At 38.3% G+C, this 16,245-nt stretch overlaps 1 protein-coding gene across 1 annotated transcript in view; it reads left to right on the top strand.

Moving 5' to 3' along the window:
- The window catches only part of PDZRN4 (PDZ domain containing ring finger 4), a 244,046-nt gene that overhangs the window by 194,051 nt on the left and 33,750 nt on the right, over positions 1-16,245 (top strand). The window contains exons 4-5 of the mRNA XM_051608902.1: positions 4,025-4,278; positions 5,842-5,944. Coding sequence (XP_051464862.1) covers positions 4,025-4,278; positions 5,842-5,944 — 357 coding nt within the window. The remainder of the gene's footprint in view (positions 1-4,024; positions 4,279-5,841; positions 5,945-16,245) is intronic.

The following is a 16,245-nucleotide window of genomic DNA, read 5'->3' as shown; positions in this document are numbered from 1 at the left end:
CCTTTATCCCCTATTCCTTTTTTCCATTTTTCTTTTTAATATTGGAAAAGTAAGGGCTACAGGAAACATGCAGACATTCTGGTCCTCTTGATTAAAAAATTCTGGCCTGTGTTAAAAAATTATCAACAGCAGCAAAGCATTAGAAGACAAGGCTATTTCATTTCTCTGTCACAAGCACTTAAATAATCCTGGAAGGAGTCTTGATTGAAGGACTGATTTTTCTTTTTCCTTTTTTTGTAGAACTCAAAGCACAAGCAGAACCTAACAACTATTTGGCTACATTTTTTATAGTCACAGTTTTGTTATTTAGTCCTGTCGCTCCTTCCTTCTCTGCTGCCCATCCCTGTGTGAGTGGGAATAAGCAGAATAGAAAGTGGGAATATGTACAGCAGCGCTGGCATTGGAAGTGGCGTTTGGCCAATGTCAGTTGATTTGCTGCTGAAAGACAAAGCCCGTTTGCTTGTTTATTTTCTGATGCTGATGAAGTTTTGCATGTGGCTGGATTTAGAGCAAGAATCCAAAGAGGATGGCTGGGATCCAGGCAGTGGCCACCAATCACTCTGGGGGAGATGTTGACAAGTGGCCCAGACTTTGCAGTGTGTCCAAAAGCAGGGGGAGAGTGTTCATTAAACAGAAGCTTAATCAAACAAGGCAGGAGGATGGTTTACATGAAAAAAGATATATTCTTTACTTAACATTCACAACTTGCTTGTGGATTAATTAGCCCATCTGCTGCAACAAATGTATTCACATGTCTTTGTGTTGACTGTTAAAAGTGACTGATTTTTCTATCCACTTAAAATAGTACCCTGGATTCCACTGAAAGTAACCTTTCCAAAGGAAGGAATTTATTTAATCATCCACTAAGAACCTGTAAGTGGCTTGCTGTAAATAAGTGCTCAGCTGTGTACAGCTCCCAGGGTAACTATATATGGGTGTTAAGATGAGGGCTAACCCAGAAGGCAGAAAACCCTTAAAGAAGCTATGTGAAGAGAGCTTCCAATCCAATCTGTAGGCTTTAGGTTTTAAAATAAATTCTCTCCTCCCAGCCCTGAGTGAGCAGGACAACTACCAGCATAGAGTAACTCAACTATAGATTTTCTTCTCAGAAAGGTAGCATTCATAAATTAGGTGACATTTATGCAGATCGAAAAAGTTCGTTGATGAACTTAAATTTAAGCAAATACTGGGTGTCCAGAGTGTCCAAAGTGCTTCCATTTCATAAGAAACCAACATAAAGGATAGAATGTTTTTAAAGTCTTTAAACTAAATAGGCATTTAAATGAAAACAGAGGTCAGCCGTAGGTTCCCAGGAAAAATTAAAATATGTATCTTTTGTGATGTTTCATACTCAAATGATTCTAAAATATTATTATTCTTTGGAAATAAAATGTGCATGTAAATGGCATTGTTGTGAATTTATGTCTTTTTCCTCAGAATAAGTGATAAGTATTGACTGATGTGAGTAAAAAGAGCTGGTTTAAAAAAAAAATAAAAATATATATATATATTTTGTATGCAATCCAAATATATTTTTGTTTTGCTGATATGGATCTCTAATAAAACAGAAAACTTGTGCCAAGACCACATGGTTCACCTGGGATGCAGAAGGTTTGTGTGTTTTATGCTTGAATAGAGGAAAAAATTGATACAGTGCTATGTGGTATTTATTCCCAAGCATTTGCATTTGGGAGAAACACTATATAGTTATCTGAAACTTAAAAAGTATTACAAAGATTTTGGGAGGCAGGAGAGTAATTTTGCTATTCCTAGGGCCTTAGGAATGAAAGTTACTCAAAAGGCCTGTAGGGCTCTCTTGTTACAAAAACTATAGAAATTGTGGAAAATTATGTTCTTTGTAGGATCTGAGTTAGACGCAAGAATGAAGCAGAGGCTGGAACTGAAGGGTGACTGGAAGACCAAGGCTTGAAGCTTTATCTCTAATTCCCTCTGTCAAGTGAGACTGAGTCTGCACATCCTGGCAGTATATTGGAGAGGGATTGCAGAAGCTTGATCCTGGGGAAAATTTCTTCTATTCTCTTATAACATAACTTGTTCTTTGGCTGTTCTAGCCTATCTTATATACCACTGATAATTTTCCATGCAACTTAGATTAACATCATTTGATGGATGATAATTTAAATTATAAAATCTTAACATTTGTGGCCTTATTCATCAGAGAACTTGTACATATGCGTTAAACTTAGGTGACTACAGTGGGATGGTAATTCTGGGCATCCCAGGCATCCAGCACAGGGACTTCTGAGCTTTTTTTATGTGTAGAAGTCTGTTCAGGTAATTTCTGGCCTTCTCATAACCACACACAGCATCAGGGCTAGTTAGAAAGGTCAACTGACCTTTGCATTGGTGGTTACACTACAGTATGGTTATTTTACATGTCATCTTGAGTAACATGTCCACAAAAGTGTTGCTTCTTTGGAAATTGTGTCAGAAAGCTGGTTCTACCTTATACTTGAACACACACTCTGGAAATGTATTGAATTGATACATACAACATGTAATTAGTGGTCACAGCTGTATCGTAACCATCCACATTAATAGATAGGAGTATGGTTACAGGTGTTACCTTAAATATGACATTTGCAATTGCAAATGCTTCTCCTAGCAGGCTTAAAAATGTTACTGAAGGCTGCTGAAGGGCTCTATTGAGTTTGCTAGTGGTGTTCTTGCTTGCATGTCTTTCCTTTTTTGACAAGAAAGCTCCAAGAATTTCTTGAACGAGAGAGTGATGGGGCAAAACATGTTTGTGTTCAACCAGTATTTGCAGGCACTGGGGAGAAGTCAGTTAAGAGGTATTTCTCCTTTCTGGCAAGGGTTTAGGTTTAATTCATTGAGCAGAAGTTTTTACGACTTCACCGTCTGTACAACAAAGGTAATTTGGGCATGAACTAATGGAATCCTGATTTGCTGCCAGTGTAGAGATTTTCCCAGGGATATAAATTTTAATCCTTATATATTCACGTTTGTTACTAAAAACCCCTGCCTTTCTACCCTGGCACAATATATATTCTCATCTCCACAGTAGCTCACAACAGTTAGGTCCTGTGCAGTGGTTAACAGCAGTCCCACTGCTCTGGAAACAGCAGATTGGTATTTTCTGTATAGGGATTTTGCACGCCCTTGTGTCCAAGGGTTTGGCTGCTGACTGCCACCGACAAGCTAGCCTTCACATTTTGTAGCAAGCTGATACTTGGCAAGTTTGCCCTAAACACCTGGATTCATATGAGTTTAGAATCACCCAGCCTTGCAGCCGTCTTTTTAAATACCAGAAGGCCTCATCTAGACTGGGAGGAATTTGCTACTTTGTCTGTAACAGAGAGAAATCTTGCTGTAGTCTTTTGATTTTGCCAAGCTGTGCTGCAGTATTATTTTGTCTGGTTTATTATTTGTCTGTTTGTAGCAAATTGTTTCTTCCGTTTTTTTTTTTTTTTTTCAATTTCTCTTTCCCTTAAAGTGCAACAGCTGAGTGTGTTAGTAGAATCTTCCTATCTTTGGTCTTAATGATTGCATAATGGCCATAGCAGATAAGTGACAAAACACCGAAAATTGGCCTTGTTTCTTTTTAGACCTCAGAGACATGTTTATTGACATCTGCATTAATAACAATCCTGTGCCAGAAGCCCTGTAAAACAGTTGCATGACACAGAAAATGCTGAAATTGAAAATTAAAGACACCCCTCCTTTTTTATACGTATTTTATGAGAGAAATAATTTTAAATGTCCTTTTTAAATGTGGTGGTTTCTTTGCTGTATTCGAATTCCATTGGGCCAGCTATGGAAGAATTCAAACCATTTCTAATTTCTAGCAAAGATTAAAGAATTTATTCTTTTTCCCAGCCTTATCTTCACTCTTGCGTGAATGCCAAAATAAGGTCCAGTCAATGTCAACGCATAACTTTATGTACTACACAAACTATTAATCCCCCTATATTTTAGACCCATATTTTTATTCCACCTTTTCTCTTGTGAGTAATCTTTGGTATGTTTTTCTGGTTTTCTGTAGGTCAATGGGAAGGACCTCTCCAAGGCCACTCATGAAGAGGCAGTGGAAGCTTTTCGTAATGCCAAGGAGCCAATTGTGGTTCAGGTTTTACGACGAGCCCCAGTTACCAAAGCTCCTTGTAGCTCTCAGGATGTTCGGCTCGTGGATGCCAGCACCCAGACTGACATCACTTTCGAGCACATTATGGCTCTGGCCAAACTAAGGCCTTCCACACCACCAGTTCCTGATATCTGCCCTTTTCTACTTTCAGACAGGTATGGCTTGTCTTCTCATGCTGTTTACCGGTGGTATTGAGTCATCACAGTGGTAGGGTTGTAGCCTTCTGCTAAGTCTTGAGTATTTTAAAATAAACTATAAATATAATTGATAACCACTGTCCCATTTGGACTTCAGTGATGGTTTTCCTAAATGCTGCTATGGATTAGAGCTCCAGAAAGGAATCTTGGCCATGTTTATTTTGTGTTTGTTCATCCAAAACTAAGCCCTAGTCAAGACTAAAAACACTTGTGTTCTGAAGTACCAAAAAAACTTCTTCAAACCTAGAAAGAGCTGTCTTGTTGCTTTGTGTTCTTCTCAGTTTCTTCCCAAAAAATCAAGGAAACAATTTATTGAATTGAAAGAACCCCTTATCAGAAGCAAAATAATTCCAAACCCACAGAAATCAAACATACAATTTCACCTGTCATATTGCAAATGATAGGAATTGTATTATGCCTCAGGTTAATTATTTGAAAATTAATTGAATGCGAACATTAGCAGGTGGTACTTATACAAAAATAGGGTGTAGGCTTCCTCTTTAGACTCCAATTCATGGGTAAAATCACGTAGTGCTTGACCCTTCCCCTCTATCTGTAGCCAGCAAAACTATGATAGCCCTGGAGCTTTTCCACTGACTTCATGCCATGTGCCTCTGCAGAATTGGTACTAATGGAGAACATACCACTTTTGAATTTAGTGTAGCTCCATTTTTAGAAGTTCTAGGTAAGCTGGGTAGATTATTTTCCTGAAGAGAACATGCCAGCCAAATGCTGAATTGAGTCTACCATTTACTGCTGCACAAGGATAAGTGTATAAGTTTGAGGTTTTACTGGGTATTTCTAAACTGTGTGCTACTGAGATTGAAGTTCTCATGAAGCCCTCAGCATGGGGAAATGTTTTCTACCTCTGCTAAGATAAATCCACACTGGATGCTGTGTGGTTGGGATCCAACCGTGAGTCTAAGGCAGTATGTAAAGACATGCGCATTGTAAAGAACTCATTCTTTGTGTTCCAAACTCATTTAACAGTGCAGTTTACTGACATTTTTTAGGTGTGCAGTTACTTAAATGCACTTTACCACCCTGTTATCACTTCAACAGAAGAGGATAGTGCAAGTTGTTTAATGCAAGTTCTTGAACAATTTGTGAGCCTGCTATTGGTTGTAGCTTGTGGATGTTCAAGATTTTATAACTAGATAATTAGTGAGTTGCCCCCAGCCATAACATAGCATGTGAATATGGAGTTAGGTACATGTATGAGCATAAAGAATTGTCACAATTCAGTAGTTTGGCCCAAAACAGACCCTTTTAAGAAATGACCCTGTGTAAATCTGATAAAAGATGAACATAGCAAAATTAACTCAGCCACAGTATGAGCTTTTGAAAAGAAAACAGCTTGTGTTACTTCTTGGTACAGAACCTTCCAGGCTGTCAGGCTATTCAGAGTAGCATTCAAGAGATGAGAATACTACAGAGAAGTGGGGGGTTTTTATCACTTTTTAATTTATAAAAAACCCTATTGTCTCATCTACTGTTGTTGTACTGCTTTGTTCCACATAGCTGCCATTCTCTTCACCCAGTGGAGCATGAATTTTATGAAGGTAATGAGTATCTTTCCAACCTTCCTGCTGATGCAGATAGAGCAGAGGACTTTGAATATGAGGTAAGATCACTGACACACTGCAGCCTCTCTTTCTGTTCTTACAGATATGCTGTTTGCAGAGCTGATAGCAGACTCCTCTGAGAAAAATAGGAGTGGGAATACTTCTTTAAAAATCGACACCAAGACTGTTTTATACCTGTGTAATATCACAGGCTTTACTGGGGTTAGGCTACAAATGGGAAATGTGAAAGCAGAATTCTGCAGTAGGTGGCTACATACAAGTCCAGGAGGCTTATTAAGCATGGACCCTCTTTGTGCAGTGGAGACTGCTGCTGAGATGCTTTGCTTTTTGCAGTTTTAACACTTTCAAACAAGACATTCCAAAATTAAAAATGGTAACTGAAAGCTTAATTGCTTCCCCCTCCCCAGTTTTAGGAATTAATTGGCCTCGCACCTCATGCCTTAGGGATCAGTCCTCCAGATGCTTGGGTGTGTACTTGAGTGTTTTTAAGAATCAGGCTACGACCTTGAAAATGAATGTAATTTCTATTACTTGCTCTTTGATATTTGACATTGTAAGTATTACATTTATACGAAATTGTGCTCTGAACCGCAAATCTCCCTTTGCTGTTAGTGCGAGTGTGTGAGAAGTGTGGATGTGTTTCTGAGTTACTGGAAAATCATTATGTGAGGCTTCCCAAAATGATAACGTGATTGGTGATGTTGGTCTTCATTAGTTTTTCATTTAAATATCTAAATAGTCTTCTTGTCAGCCAGTCATTTAGCTTTTCATGTTTTCCACTATCATCCAGTAACAAAATATTTGTAGGGACAGACATAAGAAGCAGATGGTTCTTTGTATTATTAAACAGTGCTAAGTCTTTGCATAAGTTCAAGTTACTGTATTTTAAATAAGAATTATTATAAATAATTGAAAACTTTAATAGAAGATTAAAGATATCCTATTGTTCTGTTTGCTCTACTTTAAGAAACCTTTTCAAAGGTTTCATAGACCTGGTTGACATTTAGAAGTTAAATGGATGGCAAAAGCTTTGGCAAATATTCAGTGTATTCACTTCTACTGTGTCTTTTTCAGCTAAAATGCTCTATTGCAAATTCAGCCCATCATTCTTTTCTTCTAGCAGCCCAGGGAATCAAAAGTTCTTCCCCCAGGAAGCAGAAGAATCAAATAACAACTACTTAGTAAATCTCATTCAGAACAAGCAAACTTCTATTTGAACTCCTTAAAAAAAAACATTGCTAGAGATTAGCAAAATCATTATTTCTTCCCAGTTGGGTTTTGGTGTGATATCTCTCAGCATAAGATTCTCAGAGCTTAAGTTCTGTTTTGAGTCTCTCCATATAATGTAGTATTAAAGTTATCTTTCAAGTGTATCTGTTTATGGTACTTCTTCATTAAATGTAATAGAAAAAATTTCTAGCAATATTTAAATAAATTAATAATATAAGCATCTAGAATATTTTCAAATAGTTTGATAAAAACTTTGTTCATAATTTAATCAGAATGTCAGTGGCATGTTAAAATACTAACAGATTTCAATTTTTTAAAGAGGCTGCCTGGTGGAAACAAGTCCTCCTTATGGCCATTAGTAATTCCTAGTAATAACTGGCGTAACTTTGTGACGGTGGCAAGTGCTTGAGCAGGTTCTCAGTTGCTTGTAATCTCTACTAATCACACCATCATAGTCAGCTGTGATTCAGTTGCCCAAGGCAAATTCTCTGAGTGACTGAAATAAAGTGCTTCATGTGATATTTAAATAGGGAAGGAACTGTCTAGCTTCCTTTGAGAAAAATGCTTTCTACTACATATGAAAGTTTTGAAAGAGAAACAAGAATGTCTCAGAACCTTTAACCAGTAGAGCTCTAAACATGAAAGATGTTCCCCAAATTTAAGCTCATCAGGTAATATTATTTTTTAGGTTACTCATTGGTTGTATTAGCTGTTATTTCAGGTCTTTGTAAGATTGTTATTAAGATTCCTTGCTGTAACTAGGTAGCTGGAAAAACTGAGAGCATTGTCCCCAGAGATACACAAAAAAGTCTCATAAAGAACAGAGTCAAAAGGGATTTACTAGCTACTTTTACAAATCCAGAGGAAAACCAGCAGGAGAGTGAACAGAGCAGTTTGTGGTCGAGTGCTGTCAAAGTCTCTACAACAATATTGGCTTAGGTGTACCCTGTCATGCCCTTGCCCTACTATTTTCTGACCCTCAGTGATGCCAGTGTTAATTTTTGTGAAACAGATGTGAAAAGTAATCCAGGTTGTTTCTTTTTTTTAAAAAATAGATTTTTAGAAGAGTTGTTGTCAACCTAGCCCAGCTACCTGATGTAATTTCCAGCAGAACTCCACGAGTTGCTATGCTGTGGCAGCAGTATCAGGGAAGGAAAAAAAAGCTTAAGCCCTTCAGAAAACAACAACTTATAAAATTGTCATTGGCTGTCCACCATCTAAGGGTAAAAGCAAGAAGAGACAGAGCAGAAGCTTTGCTTCTGCTGCCCTGCGGGCTGCAGACTGGGTAGAAGCACAGAGCATTCTCTGTCTCCCTGTTTTATTTCTCCTGTGTTTAGGGAAGAGAGGTTTATTGTTATTACTGTGCTTTCTGTAGAAGGGGGATTGTATCAGTACTGCCTGGTTTTATCATTGTTTTTCCTTTTGTAACAACCTTCTGGTGTGAACTTAAGCTAATCACACAGCAAAAAAAACCTACCTGGTGTCAGGACTATGGTACCATTTCCAGACTGCCCCTTAGCCTTCCCCTTATGCAAAAAGGATGCAGATAAGCAGCCCACAGGTCTCCATCACCAACTTAATAATTTTAAAATGGATTTGAAGCCAAACCCAGAGATTTCAGAAAGAGATTGAAACAAGATAGTGAGCAGAAAAAATACTAGAGCAACACCTCATTATTTCCTAGAAATGGCTTGCAAATTAAGAATACATCAGTTCTGAGACACAAATGCAAAATACTCAGCCAAGTTAGGAAGTAAGTAAATAAGATGGCTGGCAACTGCAATGCTGTAAAAAAGAATCTTTTCCAAGAAACGGAGCGTCCTGTAAAGCTTTGATCAGCTTGGAATTTTTTAGAGATACATGCTGACATTTAAGTACCTGAGTTACCACTGTAAGAAACAAACAGGAGAGTCACATATGATAGCCAGCACTGGGGATGTGGGCTTAGACTTGCCACTGAATTTGGTAGGATTAGACACTTACAAGACTCTTCTGCACCATTTGTAAGCTAGAAAAACCTAGTGGGCTGTGCTAAGATTGTCACAGCACAATGAACTGAAGTATGAACCAATTGTCTTGGAAGGATGAACTCCCTGTGAGGCTCATTAGGATCCAAACAATACCATACTTTAAAAAAATGGCTGGGAAGATGACAACGCTGGAGGATTGCTGATAGCCAACTTGAGCATTCTTTTGTTGCTGCTGCAAAACTTGTCCTAAAAGGAATCTGAATTGCTGGTAGATACTGAGACAGAGGTCAGAGCCAGTTGGCAGAAAGAAATCAAAAGCTTTGCAGTTTGGATATAACCAGATATCCATTAGGACTTTTAAGATAAAGCAGGAATTGACCTGTAAATGTTTGTAAGCTTGTAAATGCTCAGTTGGACTTGCATTCAATATCACTAAAAGAGAGCCAAAAGATGTTCCAGACAAACCCACCTGTCAGGCTGCAAGTGGCTGTTGTACTGCTGGAATTAGATCAGGTGATATTAGAGTATACCTCACACTCTCTGGTATCAGTGAGGTGAAAGGACTCACCCAGTAAACCTGTGTTAAATAAAGCTCTAAAGCTTGTCCTTTTAAGAAGAGCAGAGGATGCTGGTGCTAGAGAAGAGTAAAGAAGTTAATGGACGTGCACTTCTTTAATAACATTTCTGAACCCACTATCCAGGATAGAGAGACACTGTCTACTTGTTTTGGAATGCTGGCAGTTATTAAGAAATTAAGGGGAAAAGTCACTTAAATATGGAACAGTGAAAAAATAGGTAAAAAACCCTTAAAGAATGTTGTAAATACAAAGATGGACAGAGAAAGCATCACTGATATCTTGTCCTTCATACTCATTCTGAGGAGACTGCCTTTCAGTAAGAAGGACAGAAGAAAATAAGATGTTACAAGCAGGTGCAAGTAGGCATTTTTGCTTAGTCAACATGTCCCTGTCCAAGGATAAGGGACCTTTGTACCATCTATGTACTGAAGCAGCTTTTGAGCAAAAGCAGAATGAGAAGTGATAGGTTTCTCCTGTGAGGGCCAGTATCTCTGGTGAATGATTATCTCTTTTAAAATGTCATGTATCTGAGATAGGAAAAGATTCTTATTTCTAGCTGAATGTTTCTTAAGAACAGTGAATGTAGACATCCTTGAGAAAGAATAGTGGTGAGTCAAGGTAACTCTTGTTACACATATGAGGAAGAGTGGGCTGAAGTTTGCTCTCAGAATTGAGGGGTGGTTTTGGAGGGAGGTTGTGTGTTAGTTGATGGGTCTATGCAAAGGAGGCCAGCATAATTGCCTAGAAGACTCCTGCTCTTATTATTATTTTTTTTCGTCAAAGGCATTAGTGATTGCTTCAATACAAAGGCATAGCTTACAGGAGCCTGAAAAATTAAAACAACAGTCCACCATGCCAGGATTATAATTTTCAGAGTGAAAAAGGCAGAATGGCAGCCATGGCATCAGTCTGCCTGTGTCTTATGAGACCAGTTTTAATGCATGCAAATGCTTGTGCTGGCAGATTGGAACAGTATTAAGAACTGGGAGAAGTTGCTAGGGTTGAGTTTGTCCCTATGTGAAAATAGGAGGTACTCTAATGCTTTTCACTTATGGTCTTAGAAACCATGGAGCTTCTTTATTTTACTTTTTTTTGCTCAGGAAGTTAGTGCATGTCACTAAATCAACAGACAACGACATGAGGCATGTGCAGATGAAATCTTTTTGTGGACAGTTTTTATGAAGACTTTTGTATCCAGACAATTAAAGGATCAGAGGTCCTGCAGGAAACAGCAGCTGCAGAAGAGCATTGTATTTTGAGAAAAAGCCATGTGAGATTTTTCCCGCCTGATGCCTCTGTAAAATCTGGAGTGTGAACTGGAAACTACACACCTGCCCTTTTGCTTTCTACTCTGGAAAACAGGACTGCTGGAAATTAGATGATTTATATAAAGTTGCTTTACTGCATCATCAGTGTCTCCTAACAGAGCAACCTATGGTGCTCTTAGGGTTGGTTAAGACCTCAGGGCAAAAATGAATATTCTTAAGTTCATGCTCTACTTTGTAGACCCAAGGGACAGATTTTCAGCCAGAATAAGGAAATAAATGTGTGTGGGTGGATATTGAATGTAAGTGCTAATTTATGATTATGCACAGCCATTCATTTAAATGTTTTCATAGGTATTTGCACCCATAAATCTGTTAACTGTTAATATAGATTAGTCCTTTACCACTGGCCTGATCCAAACCCACTGAAATTGATAAATTTTCCCATTAACCTGAGCATTTCTGGATCAGATGCTGTCAGCTGTTCTCACAAACAACTAAAAATGGGCCTTAAAGAAAGACAATACAGAAGACTTTAGGAATAGGGCACCAGTAAGGTTTTATGTAGACCTCTTCTCACTGAACACTTTAAACTCCCATATGAGAGAATTTTATTCTGTTCTCTTGATTTCTCTTTTTGTATCCGAGCCTTGTAGCAGATGCAATGCAGTGGTAATGCATTGGTTTACTCTTCCAGTAGCACTCATCCCATCATGATGAGGGAAGGTATTTCAGGCACAAATTCAGATTTCCCATTTTGGTAACATAATGCATTTGAAGTGATTGATTTACTGGTATTTTTTTCCTTGAAAGAAAAGAAGGAGTAATTTTGTTCAGATTAGCAGTCCAAGTGAGGCTATCTGAATAAAGTTACTTGAACATATAAGTATTTGAGGGTTGAGGCCCTCATGGGCCACTCAAGTGTGGTCTCTGGTGACTTTCTGAAAAGCCCATAACTGCTGTAATAGGCCAGGAGAGACCTGCCTGCTCTGTGAATTTGTATTTAAGGCCTTTTTAACACATGGATTATTCAACCAGTAAACCAAACAGATCTGTCTATCTCGTAAATACATATTTAGGGCCTTTTTAACATGAGGATTACTGAGCTGATAGCCTGTAACAGCTCCCTTCAGAGCTGTGATAGCCTGCAAACAGCCCTGTGCGAGCATTACCAGCACTTGTAGCAAAGCGATTGGAGCTGCTGCTTCAATTGCCAACACCTGAATAAACAGGTTTTATGGAAGCAGCTTCTGTGCACACACTGCCAGTGTTTCCCATTGCTGCTGTCGGGCTCTTTTGTTTGTTGCCTGATGAGTGTTTCTGTGCAATGAAGCTAACCCAGAAGATGGATGTGTAACCATCAAAATGGAAAACGTTTCTTAGGTAAGTGTTTTCCAGAAGTTCCTTACATAGAGCATGGAATTTCTCTGCACATCTATGAAGTCATGTTTTTCATTTAATAATGTAGAGGAGCAAGACAGAGAGAGACCTTAGGGGAGACCTTATTGCCATTTTCCAATACTTAAAGGGTGGCTAAAAAGAAGATGAAGATTCCCTTTTTGTAATGAGTTGCATGGAAAAGATGAAGGGTAATGGGTGCAAGTTACTCCTGGGGAGAGCCCGATGGGACATCAGAAGAAAATGTTTCACTATGAAAACAGTTGGACTCTGGAACAATCTCCTTATGGAAGTGGTGGATTCTCCACCACTGTACACTTTTAAGATGCAGCTTGACAAGGTGTTGGGCCATTGCATCTAAACTGTGTTCCTACCTAGAAAGGTTAAGTCAGATGATCCTTGAGGTTCCCTCCAACCTGGCATTCTGTGATTCTATGAAAACTTGCTTTGGTAGGGATCACTCAAGCCAACTTCAGCCATGTTCAGATGAGATGACAGTGATGTGAAGGGCAGAACCACTATAATACTTCTGTGACTGGCCATGAGATTGTGCTTTTTCCCTCTGTATTTCCTACTTGGGATGAATCAAAAAGAGTCTTTAGCGAATAAAAGGCAGCTTTTTTAATTCAGACCACCAAATGTAATTTAAAAGAGAAGGCTTCAAAGAGTAGGGATCCTAATAGGGACGCGCAGGAGAGCTGAAATGGTGTACAAGGTTGTGCCTTTCCATTGTCATCAGACCTGACTTGTGTGGTAAGGGGAATGTGAAAAAGCTCGCTGGTGGGTGTCCTGTGGATTTTCAGTGGCAACTTACCCCTATGTGCCTTAAGGCACGTGGTGGTGGAGCGACTGATCTGACAGCTCAGAGTGGGCTTAGATAAACTGAGAATTACTGTTGTATGTTTATTTTCTGACCATCGGTTCATAAGTGACCCATGGTAGAGGGACATTTTACCAATACCATTACTCTGACTTTTTATGGCAATTCTTATTATATTATAGAGCAACCTCTGTTAAGAAGTATCACGAAGGAAGTGAACAACTATGTGTGTGCCTGTGATCTGTCATCTTGGTGACTCAGGAGAGTCTTTTCTAGTTTGTGGGGTCTTAGGGAAGGTGGGGCTTTTTTCCATTCCTACCTGTTGTATCATATAAAACCAGAGGAAAAAATTGAATGTATTTTAAAATGGAAAAGCTTGTGAGGAAGTCTCCTGGAAAAGTGAATAGATTATTGGAGTTGTTTCAGTTGAACCTGAGAAAATGCTACCAATGATCAGGGCTTCTATAACCCTTCCTCAAGGTATTTTCCTTTTAACTCAAAAGCTGTTCTGAGATGCTGTCACTCAGCCTGTAAACCAGTTGACTGTCACTATGGCCTGAAAATGGAAAAGGTCACAGTAATGGAGAGGTAGCACTGGAATATTTTTTTGTTGCAATTCTTTGAATAAAATTGTGTAATAATTAAAATAAGACTCTTTTAGCATGCCTTTGGCGTACTACAGCACAAGATTATGTATTTCACTGGCATTTTTATTTCTTAAATGCCTGGAGATTTAAATCAGCATAATTTACACATAGAAGCTAATAAATATGTAATTTCTCTCCAACTGTGGCCAATTGTGTACTGTAAATGAGCAAAGGAGTGGTAAAAGGAGCAGTCCCTTCCTTTTACTTTTTCATCTTTTAAGAATTGAAGTAACTTTTCAAGTATAAAATAATTAAAATTAAGACCAGTTCACTGAGGTTCTTTAGTGTTACTATATCCTGCATTGCTACAGGAGTTCACAAGCAGGTGAACTAAGGACAGTCATATTGAGTGACTTGCCAAGCCAGTCAGTAACAGAACTGGCAGTAAAATCCAGGAGCCTTTACTTGTAGTGCATCCCTATTTTGGCCATTGAATCACTCTTCTTCCTTGCTAGTCACTGGACCATTTAGATGGAAGAGGATGTCAGGGTGGTTTCTGCCACAGTTGTTTGTTAATTTCGGGAGTGTTGTGTGTTGTCACAAAATTCTGTCATTCAAAGCAGATGAAGTTCATGTCATCTCACCTCCCCTACATAATGATTATCCAAATTTAGGGATTTGAACTGTGTCCACAACTACAGAGGATCATGGGAGAGTGGGGAGAAAAAGACACAAAACTTACATGGGCAAATTTATCAAAGTTACTACCATTTATTGTGTTCTAAACCAGGAGCAAGATATATCAAGTCAATGATATTCATTTTGTTTCATGATTTCATAAAACAAAAGCAGGGCTACTCCTCATTTCTCCTGAAAGCCAGTAAAAATTCTTCCTTGTTGTTAGAGTTTATGTTTTTCCAGGAAAATGAAGAGATGTGAGCTTAGTTCAGCAGCACCTTATTGTTGGGCAACATTACAACATATGGTATGTGTTTTTCACTCAGTGAAAGAAGATAAAGTTGCTGGCAATATTTTCATATTTATTGAAATCTGTGGATTATAAATCATCTGTTTTGGAGAAATACAGTGTTTAGACAGTTTTTATGCTATAACATACATACATCCGTATATGCTTTACAGAGAAAATGTTTCTAATGGTTTTATTAATGCTATTTTTCATATGCCTTCTGAAAGCTCATATAGTCTTTCTTGGAGACGTGGAATCTAGCTATACAGGCAAAAGATGGAAGAAAATAATTTACTTTATGTAATCTTTTAAAAATAACCTCAGTTTTATTAACCACCCTATTATAATGTCGCTATTTTAATGCTTAGTATTCTAGGAAATTCAAGAGCACAGGAAGCAAGGATCAAATCCCCCTAGCAAGAGGAAATCTTTTACAAGAAAATGGACTTCAAACAAGGTTTCAGTGTTATGTATGCTGGGTCTTCAGAGGGGAAATCAAAAAAGCAGGATAGGTCTCTTCTCTGGAAGTTTGCTTTTTTATTTAATGAGGCAGCTTTTCAAAGAGAATGTGATAGTCATTCCTGGAGGGCATAGTTTTGTGAGCAGGAATACAGGTGAAACTGTATTGTGCATCAAAAAAACAGATGACGAATTTGCTTTGTATTTCATCTCATGGTTTCATCACTCTGTACAAGTATGCATTTGGGTGTAGGGGGCATTTCCATGTGCAACAGAAGTTTGAACAGCTGAAACTCAGCATGGATATGGTGCCCATAGACCTCATTTTGGTGCCAGGAAAATAAAAATGTGTTTTAAAAGTCATTGCCTATCGCTTCATATGCTTGATTTATAGGCACATGTATGTGATTAAAATTTGCATATTTTAACTATACATATTGTAATACGTATGTATCTCAAAGTAAGGAGCATAGATGGGGTAGAATTTTAGCTTAGTGCTTTCTAACAATTTCTAATTTTATTAGCTAAACTTTAAATTTAGCTTTTTCATAGTATTTTGCCTTTACTGTGTCTGAAAGGCATAAACTGAATTACAGGAAAGTATATTTCTCACAGCTGTCTAAAAATTGAAGAAGTACATTTTCAGCTTGATTTTAATTAATATTCCAAAATAGCCTTCACACAGTTGTAGATCAAGGCTGTCCAAATGTGTGGAATCATAACTGGTTAGGAGTTTGAATCTACAGCTACATCTTCTGCTGTCCAGATAAACGCTCACTGCAGCAGATGCTGGCACATCTGTTATGCCGCCCCATTTTGATTGGCTGCCTGGGTGTTCAGAAAGAGCTGATGAGACAAATAAATCTTCTGACACGTTTCAGGCCCAGAGGAGGCAGGCAGCAGTAATAATGATGTTTACAGAGCCAAGTGATGGGCAGTAACATTTTGAAATACAGCAAAAATAAAGTAAGGTTTTATCTGCAATAGGTGAAATGTATTGTAAAAAGTGAAAGCTAATTATGCCAAGTGATTCTTAGCTGATTTGAACTGCAGCTATGACAACCC

Source organism: Apus apus, chromosome 1 (genome assembly GCF_020740795.1).
Source record: "Apus apus isolate bApuApu2 chromosome 1, bApuApu2.pri.cur, whole genome shotgun sequence".
In the NCBI taxonomy this organism is placed as follows: Eukaryota; Metazoa; Chordata; class Aves; order Apodiformes; family Apodidae; genus Apus; species Apus apus.
This window is presented reverse-complemented; position numbering and strand designations above follow the sequence as displayed.